This window comes from Pelodiscus sinensis, chromosome 20, assembly GCF_052426305.1.
Source record: "Pelodiscus sinensis isolate ZL-2025 chromosome 20, ASM5242630v1, whole genome shotgun sequence".
Classification (NCBI taxonomy): domain Eukaryota; kingdom Metazoa; phylum Chordata; order Testudines; family Trionychidae; genus Pelodiscus; species Pelodiscus sinensis.
In genome coordinates, this window is record NC_143071.1 from 29,675,516 (window position 1) to 29,688,780 (window position 13,265).

Sequence of the window (13,265 nt, forward strand, 5' to 3'; positions counted from 1 at the left end):
TTATCCTAGGAGTAGCTGGCCTTGGCTGCTTGCTTTGGGTTGTGTCCTGAGAGGCAGGTTTCGGCACATTTGTGTCAGCTCCTCCCAGTCTGTCTCTTTCTAGACTTAAAAAGCGCTGCCAGAAAACCCGAATACTGCCAGCCACAGGTGACCCATCTTCCTGCTGCCATTAGCCTGGCGGACTCTTCCCTCGCCCTCCTTTTCTCTCCCCAGGGGGGCGCTTGAGAAGGTCTCAGGCAGCTCCTAATTGGATGCAGGCGTCCCGAACTGACCTGAGGTAACCCCTTCTCAGCTCCTAGGAAGAAAGGCCTGTAACATGCTAGAGCTAACACAGGCCTGTAACGTGTTAAGCTAACACAGGTCTATAACATGTTAGAACTAACACAGGCCTGTAACATGCTAGAGCTAACACAGGCCAATAATGTGCTGAAGCTAACACAGGCCTGTAACATGGGGGGAGGGATAGCTCAGTGGTTTGAGCATTGGCCTGCTAAACCCAGGGTTGTGAGTTCAATCCTTGCAGAGGCCATTTAGGGATTTGGGGCAAAAATTCATTAGGGATGGTACTTGGTCCTGCTCTGAAGGCAGGGGACTGGACTCAATGACCTTGCAAGGTCCCTTCCAGTTCTAGGAGATAGGCAATCTCCATTATTTAATTAAAACATGTTACAGCAAACACAGGCCTGTAACATGCTGGAGCTAACACAGTCCTGCCAACAGCAAAACTGGGCCCAGCACAGAACAGTCAAAAGGCCCCAGTGCTGCACCTGAGCTGGCCGGTGCCCAGTGAGCACCCGGCTGTGCTACTGGGATGCTCTTCTTGCACGGCCAGGGTAGGGTTCCCAACTTTCTAATCATAGAAACCCTTGCCTCACCCTGCCCCACCCCTTCTCCAAGACCATACCCTTGTTCTACCCCTTCTCTGAGGCCCCGCCCCCCCGCCCATGTACTCCATTCTCTCTCTCCCCTCTCCCCCTCACTTTCTACCACCATCGCTCACTTTCTCCATACTGGGACAGGGGTTGAGGGATGGGAAGGGGTGCCAGTTGCAGGCTCTGGGAGGGAGTTTGGGTGCAGGAGGGGCCTCAGGGCTGGGGCAGGGGGTGGGGGAATGGGAAGAGGGGACGGGTTGAGAGGGTAATACACTGCTGGCTTTGGTCTCTCTGGACACCATCAATACACGGCTCAGTGTTAAGGCCATGAAGACAATTGCTTCTGACATTCACAACAGCCTTGCTAAGATGTCCCCTGCATTCTCATTTGTGACTGAGCCACGCCTGAGGGTGTTCAAGCAAAACATCTTTGTCAAGCAGAATAAATATGATTTCACATTCAGAGCTGTTAGAAACAGCCATAGAGAGTGTGTGTGGGGGGGAGCGAGGTGAGGGCCCCACAGTGAGAAATGAGAGATGTGGTTCATGCTTGCACCCCCAGTGAAATGACAGGGAAGGGATGGGTTAGGTTTGACAGATACAGAGAAAATGAACATAGCAAGACAAGCTGTGTAAATAATAATGCTGACAGTGCAGACAGGCTTAAAATCCAAATTTACACCCGGGGGAACTGCATGGGCACTAAACATCTGAGTTTCTGCAGACTGAATCTGGACCACATACCCAGGAATGGATTCCAGCTTGCCCCTGGGCCAAAATTGTGGCTCAAAGGAGGAAACTAAATGTATTCAGAATTCACCACACACATAAGTAAAAATACAATACAATAAAATAATAAATAAAGGCCACAGCATTCAGCTGCCGCAGTCGAACCCTTCTCAGTCCAGAGTTGCAGTTTGATTGTTTTACATCAGGTGCTGCAACTCTCTCTCCTTTTTAAATCGGCCATTTAGCATACACACGTTCTTAAGAATTAAACTGTTCAGAGCCAGCCAGCTTAGAGAGCACATGAATTTATATTGAGTTCGATTCTCTAAGCAGCAGAAGAGGCAAGATGAGAATCTTTCAGACGAATAACATTGCCCATGTTCCCTTCTCCTGGCCTGGACTTGCTTTTACCTTGTCTTCAATTTCCGCAGCTGTCTGTTTGGTGGTCTCCAGGTTTTCCACCAAGGCCGTGTCCCCTAGGAAGTTTCCAGATGCTGAGGAGAGCCTGGACAGCAAATTGTCCTCCAAGGTTTTCAAGGTGATTTTGAATCCATTCTGCTGCTTTGTGAGCTCTGACTGCAAACAAACAGGGGGGGAAGATTAACCGCAGCCCAGTATCAAGGGCACAGCCCAGCAATGCCAGTGTCTACGGAGCAGGGCTAAAGCCAAAAGAAGCTACACAACTTGAGCTCTCTCAGCTGCACGGCTGAAGTCACAATAGCGTATTTCAGCTTTTGGCGCTGTCTACACAGCAGGGAGTGTGAGGTGGAGCACCCTCCCCATTGGCACCTCCTGTTTCACGCTTGAGTCAGTGCGGTAAGGAAGTGCCTCAGTGCAGTCTACCATGGCGAGCACGGCTGCCACACCCTCCCTCCCATCTCCACAGGTCCCAGGAGCGCTGCCCATGACATAGCAACACATGTCAACTTCGAACTGAGAGCAACACAGGCCACAGGCGGACAACCAGAGACAAACCGTTGGGCCAAGAGTAGAAAATGCACGCCTGTCCCACGAGATCAGAGCAAGATGCACTGCCAGAGCTCAGCTTCACAACCAACTCAAGTGTGCACGCTACTGGCATGCCAACTAGAAATCCGGGCTTCTTACTTCTTGGGCCTTACATGCAGGACTTTGCCCAAGTGAAGAGTTTCATGGTTTCAACACAGAAAAGTGATGTGGCTAATTTTACATGTTTCCGCCATTCAAACATGGCCAGCATTTCAAATGTCGTTTGGCCGGCTGTTACCGTGTGGACGAGGCCCTGGAGTTCTGAAAGCTTTGTTTGCTCTAAGAGCTCATAATTCCCAGCTAATACTCTTAAGTGCCAACAATGAACTGCACACGATGGTCAGGCTACTGTCAGCCACGTCCCTGAGGCTGTGGCTAGCTATTTGAGCACTGGATTGTCCATGGTTCGATGTGTCATGTACGACAATGAACAAGGAATTTCTGGGGAAAACCAGATGCTCACGAGGCATTTTATGTTTTATTCCACCACTAACATTAATCCTTCCGGGCGAGCTCCTCTCCAGGCTCACAGCTGCTCCCCCGGCCTCACTGACACATGAAGAAATTGGATTTCTCTCTACATGCAACTGTGGCCAGAGACCTGCTGCTGCGCCTGCCCCACTAAGACCGCAAACAGCAGCCTGTCCCAGGAGTCCAGCAGAGCTCACTGCATCCCGGGATGCTGCTGCTCTAGTTCATGTCTCAAGGCCTCTCTCCAGCCTGGCAGCAGCCGCCCAGCTCCTTGTCTCCAAGATGCAGATGGTCCGTATAGCTCACCACCCCCAGGACGCACGGCCATCCTGGCAACTCGCTGGAACCCTCCAAAGCAGGAATGTCAGAGCACCTCCCCCCAGAGCCCAATACTCAGGCCGGAAGGCAGCGGGGGACGTAGTCACAGGGACTGCTGCCAGTCAGAGCACACGCCACACACTTTGCAAGCAGTCAGCTGACGGCTGCGCTCAGCCCCTCACTCAGCACAGAAACCCTTTGGGGGCAGGGTTTGAGAAAACCCAGACTCTCAAGGTTGATCTAGACTCTCCATTGCAATGTCCCCGGAGTCCATGGACTCCTGATCCTTCCCCACATCCAGACCCAAGCACCCAGCTTCTTCTGTTCATTTCTTCTGGAATGTCCCAGGGAACCAGCCTGGGCCATATCCATGCCCCCAGCCCCAATGCACGTGGCAGAGGAATGCAAGTCTCTCCCCAGCAGGTAGGTGTTGGTTCTTGTCTTTGGGGGAGGAATAACGAACCTTCCCCTGCTTTAATTTCTCATTAGCCAGCACAACTTAGATCCTTAGGGCAGGCCGGGGGTAAGTTCCCCAGCACATAAAGACAGACGCAGAGAAGAGGGGGGAAGGTGTCAGGATGGCTTATCGGACCCCCACTTCAGGGGAGGAGCTGCCTTGTCTTCTGCTGGAGCTTGTCTGCCAGACTGTTGGCAGCTGCTGACTTTGGGAGTCCCTGTGAGTTAGGAACTGTTCCAGCCCCCACCAAGGCCCAGGGGAGCCTACCCAGTTCAGGGGAGTCAGAGGAGGCCCTAATTCAGGCAGATGGCAGCAGCAGACATCTCTGCAAACCATATGGTCACACAGCCTGCTTGGTGGCCCAGAGAACGGCACAGCGACGAGACACTGACTGCCCCCCTCGGCTACAGCGACACGTTTCCGAGTCTGCCTGCCTGCCTGCCTGGCTGTCGCTGCAGCAGCCACGGAGAGGCGCTTCCTGGCCCCACACTGCTGCGGTGAGAGCGCTGGGTTGCCCTCTCTCCCAGGGGCAGCCCGCACACTGGACCTGCCTCTCCAGCCCTGCCCCACAGCGATGATTCCAAGGAAGCCTGGACAGTCTCATTTCATTTTCCAAAACCCACAACAATTAATCGAATTCAGGACCCGAGCGATGCCGGGTCCATTTTCTGCTCTACTATAAACAAACGAAGGCCTGTCAGGGTTACTCCTGGTAGAATTCAACTTTCTCCTGATCCCACCCATGCAGCGGATAAGTAGCTAGTCTGAGCCACGGGCTCTGGAATTTCAGTGCCTCTCTCACTTTCTTCAATCACAATCTTTAGAGACGATGGCAGAACTGTTATCTCTGGACTTTGTGACTCTTACCAGTAATGAATAGTAATGAGTCAGCTAATGGTGCCTGGCTAGTCCAACACACTGCAAGGAGAACATTCCACCTCATTCTGATATGAATGACTTGACTTTTTATCTGCATGTAACAGTTTATCTACATTTTTCAATTATTTTCTACCAGTTTTTGAATAATTTTGATCTTTTTCTTAATAGGATTACACACACAAAGCTCAGTTAAAGGGAATGCCCAAAAGGAAAGTAATAGTTCTGTATTCAGAGCAGGCTTTCAATGATGTACAATAAATAAGGCTGTGGCCACACAGGGAACAAGGAGGATACAACAAAATGTGTCAGAGCTGCTCCCTCCAGCTACGTCTAGACTACCGTGATCTATCGAAAAGAGGTACACGAATGGTGCACCGCAATTTGCATACCTTTTTCCAATAGCTTTTTCGGGAGAGGCTTTTCCGAAATTTGGCCTGTCTACACTGGGCCAAATTTTGGAAAAGCCTCCTCTTTTGGAAGAGCCCTTCTTCCTCGTGGAGGGAGGAAGACAAGGCTTCCGAAACAGCACATCTCCTCGTCCGCAAAAAAAAGTGGAAGAGCAGACATGGTCCCTGGACATGGCGGAGTTTTTCCAGGATAGCCTGGAAAACCCGCGTAGTGTAGACATAGCCTCAGGGAGTAAGTTCCATCCTGCACATGGAATGGGGCAAGAGATCCTGTGGAAAAAATGGCATGTGACCACGTAATTCCAGAGCGTGTCAAATGCATTCTGGAGTTCCTAGCTTTTGAGCGTTGGGATGATCTGATCTGATCTGATCTCTGATCTTTCATGAGACAGATGATAGGTTTACACTGAAGAGAGAGATTCAAGGAGCTCAATCGACGTATCTTAACAAGGAGAACGTTAAGGGATGACTTGATTACAATCAAGCTGTACCTTCTTGGGGAATAAAAATGTTCAATTAGCAATAATCACACCTCGGATTAACCGCATTGGTTACGATGTTGCCACCATTTAATAATGGGCTCTTCACGCTAGCAGAGAAAGGTCTACTGTGATCAATGGCTAAATGTTGAAGAGAGTAAATTCAGATTGCAAATAAGGCATATATTTTTAACAGTACTAGTAATTAACCATTGGGACGATTCACTGGATTTTGAAATGAAGATTAGATGTTTTCTAAAAGGTCTGCTCTAGAAATTATTTGGGGAAAATTCGACAACATGTATCAGAGATCAGAGCAGATGATCACAGTGGTTCCTTCTGGCCTTGGATTCTATGAATCTATGGAATCTATGATTCTGAGACATAAATTCAATTGAAAGCACAGAAATTCCATCATATAGAATCATACTGACAACCAAATGGATCATCAGCATGGCTGAAAGAAATGGTTACGTTCTGTGACTGTGGTTCCTAGAGATGAAGAGATGCATTCCACTTGGGTGAGTCAGGAGAAGTACCCAAATCTGGAGTCAAGTCTAAGAGTCTTCTGGAATAGAGCCTGCAGCACCACCCCTCTAAGGCCTGTGCCCGCTCTGGAAGATGTTGTAACAGAATAATGGTCCATATAAGTGCCTATAGCAGAGGTCAGCAACCATGAGGCCCGTTTCATTGCTACTGCAGAAGCCAGGATATTAGAGGAAGCATCCACGATGTCAGGCACCAGCTGGAGCGACTTTTTGCTACTAGATGACACTCTGCAGGAAAGGTTTTTTGCTCACCCTGAGCATCCGCTGGGCGTTTAGTAACAAATGTTGATGAGGCCACTTTAGAAAATCACACTTCAGCAGAAGGGCTGGTTGATTAGCTACGTGCATCTGTAATAACAACGTTGAACTAATCTCTGGCTCTCAACAAATCAAGTCTCTTGGACACTCTTCTTTGGATGCAGACTTGTACCTGTGCTGACAAGATCTTTCACTGGCAGCAGTGACACGAGGGCGCTGAAAGGTGAGTAGGAATAACCGGGCGTGGTTTTCAGTACATTCAGCAGTGAGAGCTACGGAAGCCAATGATTTCCACAAAGATTTTGTGGATTCCAAAAGCGCTTCATTCATTGGGAAAGCAAGCCTCACATGACTGCAGGATGTCCAGAAATTTCTGCATACTGCCTTGGCTATATTCAGCCTGAATGCCCAGCACTGCTGCCATGCTTTCTGAAAGTCCTGGGAAGACTTGGCACCAGAGAGCAAGAATCCGGGATGAAAGTCATTGGGCAAAGGGTTAGACAATGGCACAGAAGGCTCCTCCTGTAACACAACTGGATCCTTGGACACTGGTTCAGGCTGAGGTTGGGGTGGGTTAGTTGAAAATGCCTGAGGGTGCTGCCCTGAAACCAGCGGCTCTAGAAGCTGGTTTATTGGAGCGGAACATCCTCTGGAGCAGGCTGAAGATCTGGCCCTCAACAATTGAGGAGCCTTCCCCGCCCAACAGATACAAATAGGCCAGACACTGGATCTGGAATTGGAGGCCAATTCGGACGCAGCCAGGATGGCCTGACGCTGTTCCCAGAGTGCTCCTATTCCCAGTGCCAGGGCTTCCTTTCCACGTAGAGGCTGAAGTTGGTTTTCAGATAGGAGGGAAGGGGGATGAGGAGGATTCAGATTCGGAGTCGAAATGCAAAGACTCTGCTGTGCAGGTGGCGTGTCATGGAGGGGCCATGCGTGGAGGGGTTACCAGGTGTCCTGTGAGCATGTAGTCCAGAGGAAGCTGGAAATGTCTGTGCTCAGCTTGGCACTCAAGATGCTGAAGGGGAATCTAAAAAGTTCGGGGTGGCTGGATCAGCCAGGCTGCAGCTAAAGGTGCCAGATGAGCCACTGGCACAGAAATCAAAGTCAGGGACGGTACCGATCTGGCAAACGATGGAACCAAAATCAGGGCCAGGGAAGCATCCTTACTGGTCCTTCGCTTGGAAGCCAGCACCTGTATTCTCCAGGGGTCCGGTAGGAGGCTGCACAACTGGACCGACCCAGAGCGGTGGAAGGCAGGCAGTCTTGTGCCAAGAGGCTAAGCAGGCCAGACGCTGCTTGGGAAGCCTGCAGGGTTCAAGGGACTTAAAGGGCTCGTGCAGGAGTCGAGTCTGTCGGTATTGGACTTAATAAGCGTACCTGTTACAAGCCAGGGTTGGCAGGACAGTAGCAATAAGATGCCAGCTCATCATGGGGAGACACAGGACAGAGGCCCAGCTCTACCTGGCCCTGTTTGGAATTCCTCCTTGTCTCTTGTGGACTTGGATTAGTTCTTGTTTAGAACTAATAAAAGAAAGTTCTTCACACAGCGTGTAGTCAACCTGTGGAACTCCTTGCTAGAGGAGGCTGTGAAGGCTAGGACTATAGAGACGCTAGATAATTTCATGGAGGTTAGGTCCATAAAAGGCTATTAGCCAGGGGATAGAAGTGGTGTCCCTGGCCTCTGTCTGTCAGAGGCTGGAGAGGGATGGCAGGAGACAAATCACTTGATCATTGTCTTCGGTCCACCCTCTCTGGGGCACCTGGTGCTGGCCACTGTCAGCAGACAGGATACTAGGCTAGATGGACCTTTGGTCTGACCCAGTACGGCCGTTCTTATGTTCTTATGGATGAGTTGTTCCTTCCACTCTACTGATTCTCCCTGGAGCAGGCTCCATCCCTTCTCCTTTGCAGAGCGGAGTGAGAGTCCAAGGGCTTGTCTGAGGCTGCTGTCCCTCAGAGGCGAGTTGTGGGGCTGGGGCTGTTTGGAGATCTGTGGTTTCTCTTGAAAAGAATGACGTGGCCAAGGCTGCCCACTGTTTGACATGGCCCTTGCTAAGGCAAGGGGGCAGCACGTGGGGACTGCTGTTTGGAACAGCCACTCCACACGGCAAACAGCCCCGGTGTGTGAAATGATCCAAAGTAGAACTGCTACTGAGCAATCACGACAAAATACAGGTGCAGGGGGAACCCCTCAAGCTGCACAGTGACCCCAAAACACCCCGCCTGGGGAGCACCGACTCAGGCTGTGAGTGGGAGCTAAGAGGGATCAGGCGAGCATGTCCCCACAATTGCCCCAGGAGAGGCAGGTTGCAGCGTGCCGTTGCTACGGAAGCCTGAGGCTGTGGAGACCCCGGGGGCACGCACGCCTGAGTGCAATACAGACGTGAGTCACTTGGAGAGCAACGTCTGCTCTGCTCCTGCATCCGCTCGCCTGGAGCATGCTCAGTGCAGATGGAATCTTCAGGGCATTTAGCTGCCAAACTCTGACAAGCCTCTACTGAGCATGTGCAAACGGTGGTTTCCCAAGACTTATATCTTCACCAAACCGGGTTCTACACAGGAACAACAGCAACACCAAACCCCACCTGACATTTAGGCGCTTCCCTGCCAAATTTCAAACCTCTGCCCCAAGCACCTGGCCTGCTCAGTGACACAGCTGCAAGAACTTTCGGAACGCGATCAATCGAACATACCCCCCAGCTTTGTTCTTAGAAGCAGTGGATCTATTTCTGCTGAACCTTTCCAGAAATATTTACCAGGAGGCAGACAATTAATGGGAACTTCAGCTCAGCCATTGAAAGCAAAGCGAGAAGCAGCTGGGAACAGGCCCTTCCATTGGAAAGCACTGAGCAATGCTGAGGACAGGCCGTGCTACCAGTTCCACTTATAATTATGCAAACGGAGGATGCTGCAGGCGCTGTGTCCTGCTGCACTGTTTATACCCTTGCAAAGCATCCCCATCATTAGCAGCTTCCTTCTTCTTTCCCAGTCACTGTCCTCTGCTCTCTGAGCTCCCTAGACTGGAGGAGAGATTTCACAGGGACATTCAATACAGAGAATGCCTCCTGGGGAAGGCAGACAGCAGGGAAAGGGTTATTTGTGGGTGAGGCCTCCCATCGCTAGAGGTTTGTAACACAGCTGTCTGCCTGCAGCTATCGGGGCCATATTCATATATACAAATCAGAAAACACTCCCTGGATTCTCCAGGTTGCCCAACATTATGGCTGATTTTAATTGGATATGGGCGTCCTTTCCAAAACTCTAGAAACCGTCACTGCCTGTTTTAAATAAACTGTAAATATTAAATAACCAGTGAGGCCAGAGCTTTTCAGCTCAATGAAACACTTTAACTCTCTGGTTGCAGTTTCAGGCTGCTCTCCCCGCATGCCAGTGAAGTTGACTCTTTTATAACTTAACTAGCAGGGGAGGCCTGGCATTGACAGGGCAAAGTCATTTTGCATAGATCACACTTACAAGAAAAACTTAAAAAACAACAAATGGTCTGGTAGCATTTTATAGACTAACAAAACTTGTAGATGGGATCATGAGCTTTTGTGGGCGCAGCCCCCTTCTTCAGATGTGGGCTGCGCCCACAAAAGCTCATGATACCATCTACCACATGTTTTGTTAGTCTATAAAGTGCTACCAGACTTTAAGTGTAACCTGTACAGACTAACTCGGCTACCCCCTGAAGCTACTTATAGGAAAGCTCAAGAAATGAAATATCTGTCATAAAATTTGTTATTAATGTGCTTGCAAAAGGAAAGTAAAACCACAGTTTGAAATTTGTAGGATTTCAACTTCAAACATTCTTCATTGTATTGAATAATGACCGTACGTAGTAAATGGGAGTCAGAAACTCGTACAGCTTCCATTCCGCTTTCCATACCTAATTTGAATTCTTTTGTGATTTGTAACAGTAAAAATTGTGTTTGCACTAAAATGACAGTTGAATAGGTGACTCAATCTTAATTTTGTTAGCAAATATATTTTCCAATGAAAAACAAAAATACTTATTTAACCCTTTCACCCAGCACATTCCAGTGCAAAAAGTAGTGCATTCAGCTCGTTTAGGTGGCAGATTGTTTATGCAAAATTTGGTATCTGTAGGTAATCGCAAAGTATGACGTTGGTTTGCATAAAAAAAGCAAACAAACAAACTCACTCTGCAAAATATCTCAGAGCTATTGGGCCCCACATGCTAACACTTCTTTCTTACTCTGAGAATGTAAAGCAAGATAGGAGGTCCCCCTTCTCCCCTCCTTTTCGCTTGGTTCTGTCAGAGCAACAACCTGCACCCTCATGTGCAGTAACTGAAAATTGTTTTGCTGTTATGTGACTGCTCCAGCATTTACCCAGAAGAGGAATTTGTTCAGTAATCAACTTGGCTGTTATTTCTAATCTAAACACACCTGGGGAAAATATCTCTAAACCCCACGGATAATATGTTCAGTAATCAAATCATAGAATCATAAAAGATGAAGGCTGGAAGAGACCTCACGAGATCTTCGAGTCCAACCGCCCGCTCAAATCAGGACCAATTCCAGCTACAGTAAACTTCTGATAATCCGGCACCTTTAGGACCCAGGAGGTGCCGGACTATCGGAAGGGAGAGCTATGAGGGGTCTGGGGTAGGTTGGAGAGGATGCGGGGGGGGGGGGGGGGGGGGGTGCTGCGGGACCAACCTGGCAGCACCCCAGCTGCTCTGCTCCAGGTATCCCCAAGTCAGCCGCTGCTGAAACTGACCAGCGGCTGACTGGGGGAAGCCCGGGGCAGAGCAGCTCCAATTGTCCAGCTGCCTGGATCACTTCCGGGTTCCAGGTGGTGCCGGACTATCAGGAGTGCTGGACCACTGGATGCCGGACAACTGGAGTTTTACTGTAAATCATCCCAGACAGAGCTTTGCCAAGCTGGGCCCTCCCTAAAGAACCCATCCCAGCGCTTCCCCACCCTCCTAGGGAAAGAGTTTTTCCTAATATCCAATCTAGACCTCCCCCACTGCAACTTGAGCCCATTGCTCCTCCTTCTGCCATCTGCCTCCACTGAGAACAGCTTCTCTCCATCCTCTTTGGAACCCCTCTCAGGGTATGTCTACACTACAAAGTTAATTCAAACGAACAGACGTTAGTTCGAATTAACTTTGCTAGGCGCTACACATGCAAACCGCTAGTTAGAACTTAATTCGAACTAGCGGAGCGCTTAATTCGAACTAGGTAAACCTCATTCTACGAGGACTAATGCCTAGTTCGAATTAACTAGTTCAAATTAAGGGCTGTGTAGCCTCTTAATTCGAACTAGTGGGAGGCTAGCCCTCCCCAGCTTGCCCTGGTGGCCACTCTGGCCAACACCAGGGAAACTCTTCTGCTCCCCTCCCGGCCCCGGAGCCCTTAAAGGGACACGGGCTGGCTACGGTGCCTGTGCCAGGTGCAAGCCTGCCAGCACCCAGCCAGCAGACCCTGCACCTGGCACGGCTCGAGCCAGCCACCCGCTGTCACCCAGCCCTCCGCCTCTTCCCAGGACCAGGCTGGCGGCTCCCGGGAGCCTGCCCGGGTCCGCAAGAGGCGGGCGCCCACCTGGTCTAGTGCAGACATTGTGGACCTCATCCACGACCTCCACGTTAGGCACAGAAAAGTGGCCGTCTAAGGCAGGATAGCTGCCAGCCTGGCCACCCAGGAGCAGGTTTGCATGAAAATCAGGGTGGTCCAGTGAGACCCCCGATCCTGAGCCCTGAGCTTAGAATGGCCGTACTGGGTCAGACCAAAGGTCCATCTAGCCCAGTAGCCTGTCTGCCGACAGCGGCCAACACTAGGGACCCTGGAGGGGATGGACTGAAACAATGATGAAGCCATTTGTCTCGTGCCATCCCTCTCCAGCGTTCCACAAACAGAGGCCAAGGACACCATTTCTACCCCCTGGCTAATACCACTCCATGGACCCAACCTCCATGACTTTATCTCACTTCTCTTTAAACTCTGTTCTAGTTGTAGCCTTCACAGCCTCCTGCAGCAAGGAGTTCCACAGGTTGACTATTTGCTTTGTGAAGAAGAACTTTCTGTTATTAGTTTGAAGCCCGCTACCCATTCATTTCATTTGGTGTCCTCTAGTCCTTCTATTATGGGAACTAATGAAGAACTGTTCTTTATGCACCCTCTCCACACCACTCATGCTTTTATAGACCTCTATCATTTTGAAGAGCCTCAGTCTCTTTAGCCTCTCTTCATATGGGACCTGTTCCAAACCCCTGATCATTTTAGTTGCCCTCCCCTCTCCCAGCCTCTCTCTTCCCCTCTCCCACCTCCTTTTCCCAGTCTCCCCAAGTTTTGTTCAATAAAGAGAGTTTCTATTTTTGAACACACGTGTCCTTTATTTTGTACATCAGGAAGGGGGGCTAGGGAGGGGTAATTGGAAGGGGCTGAGGGAGGAATGGGGTACGAGCCCCCGATGGGGAGGACTGGGCTGGCTCTGCAGGCTCCTCGGGGTGGAAGCTCTCCTGCAGACCCCCGATTGACCCTTCCCTCCCCTACCCGGATGTCAGCCTGCAGCAAGTGCAGCCGGGCTGATGGCCGAGTGCTGTGATGTGCCGAGTGTGGGCACTCCGGGCACTCCAAGCCAGGCCTGCTTTGCAAGCGGGGAACCCCTGAGAACTCGGTTCAGGGTCCACTCAGTGTGGACATGCTAGTTCGAAATAACAAAACGCTAATTTGAACTAGTTTTTAAGTCTGGATCCGTTAGTTCGAATTAGTGCTGTAGTGTAGACGTACCCTCAGATAGTTGAAGGCTGCTATCAAATCCCCCCTCGCTCTTCTCTTCTGCAGATTAAATAAGTCAAGTTATGT

At 50.2% G+C, this 13,265-nt stretch overlaps 1 protein-coding gene across 2 annotated transcripts in view; it reads right to left on the minus strand.

Moving 5' to 3' along the window:
* The window catches only part of DNAH9 (dynein axonemal heavy chain 9), a 250,404-nt gene that overhangs the window by 69,401 nt on the left and 167,738 nt on the right, over positions 1 to 13,265 (minus strand). For both annotated transcript variants that reach the window (XM_089771994.1, XM_075903450.2), the window contains one exon: positions 2,013 to 2,177. In XM_089771994.1, the coding sequence (XP_089628120.1) occupies positions 2,013 to 2,177 (165 nt within the window). The remainder of the gene's footprint in view (positions 1 to 2,012; positions 2,178 to 13,265) is intronic.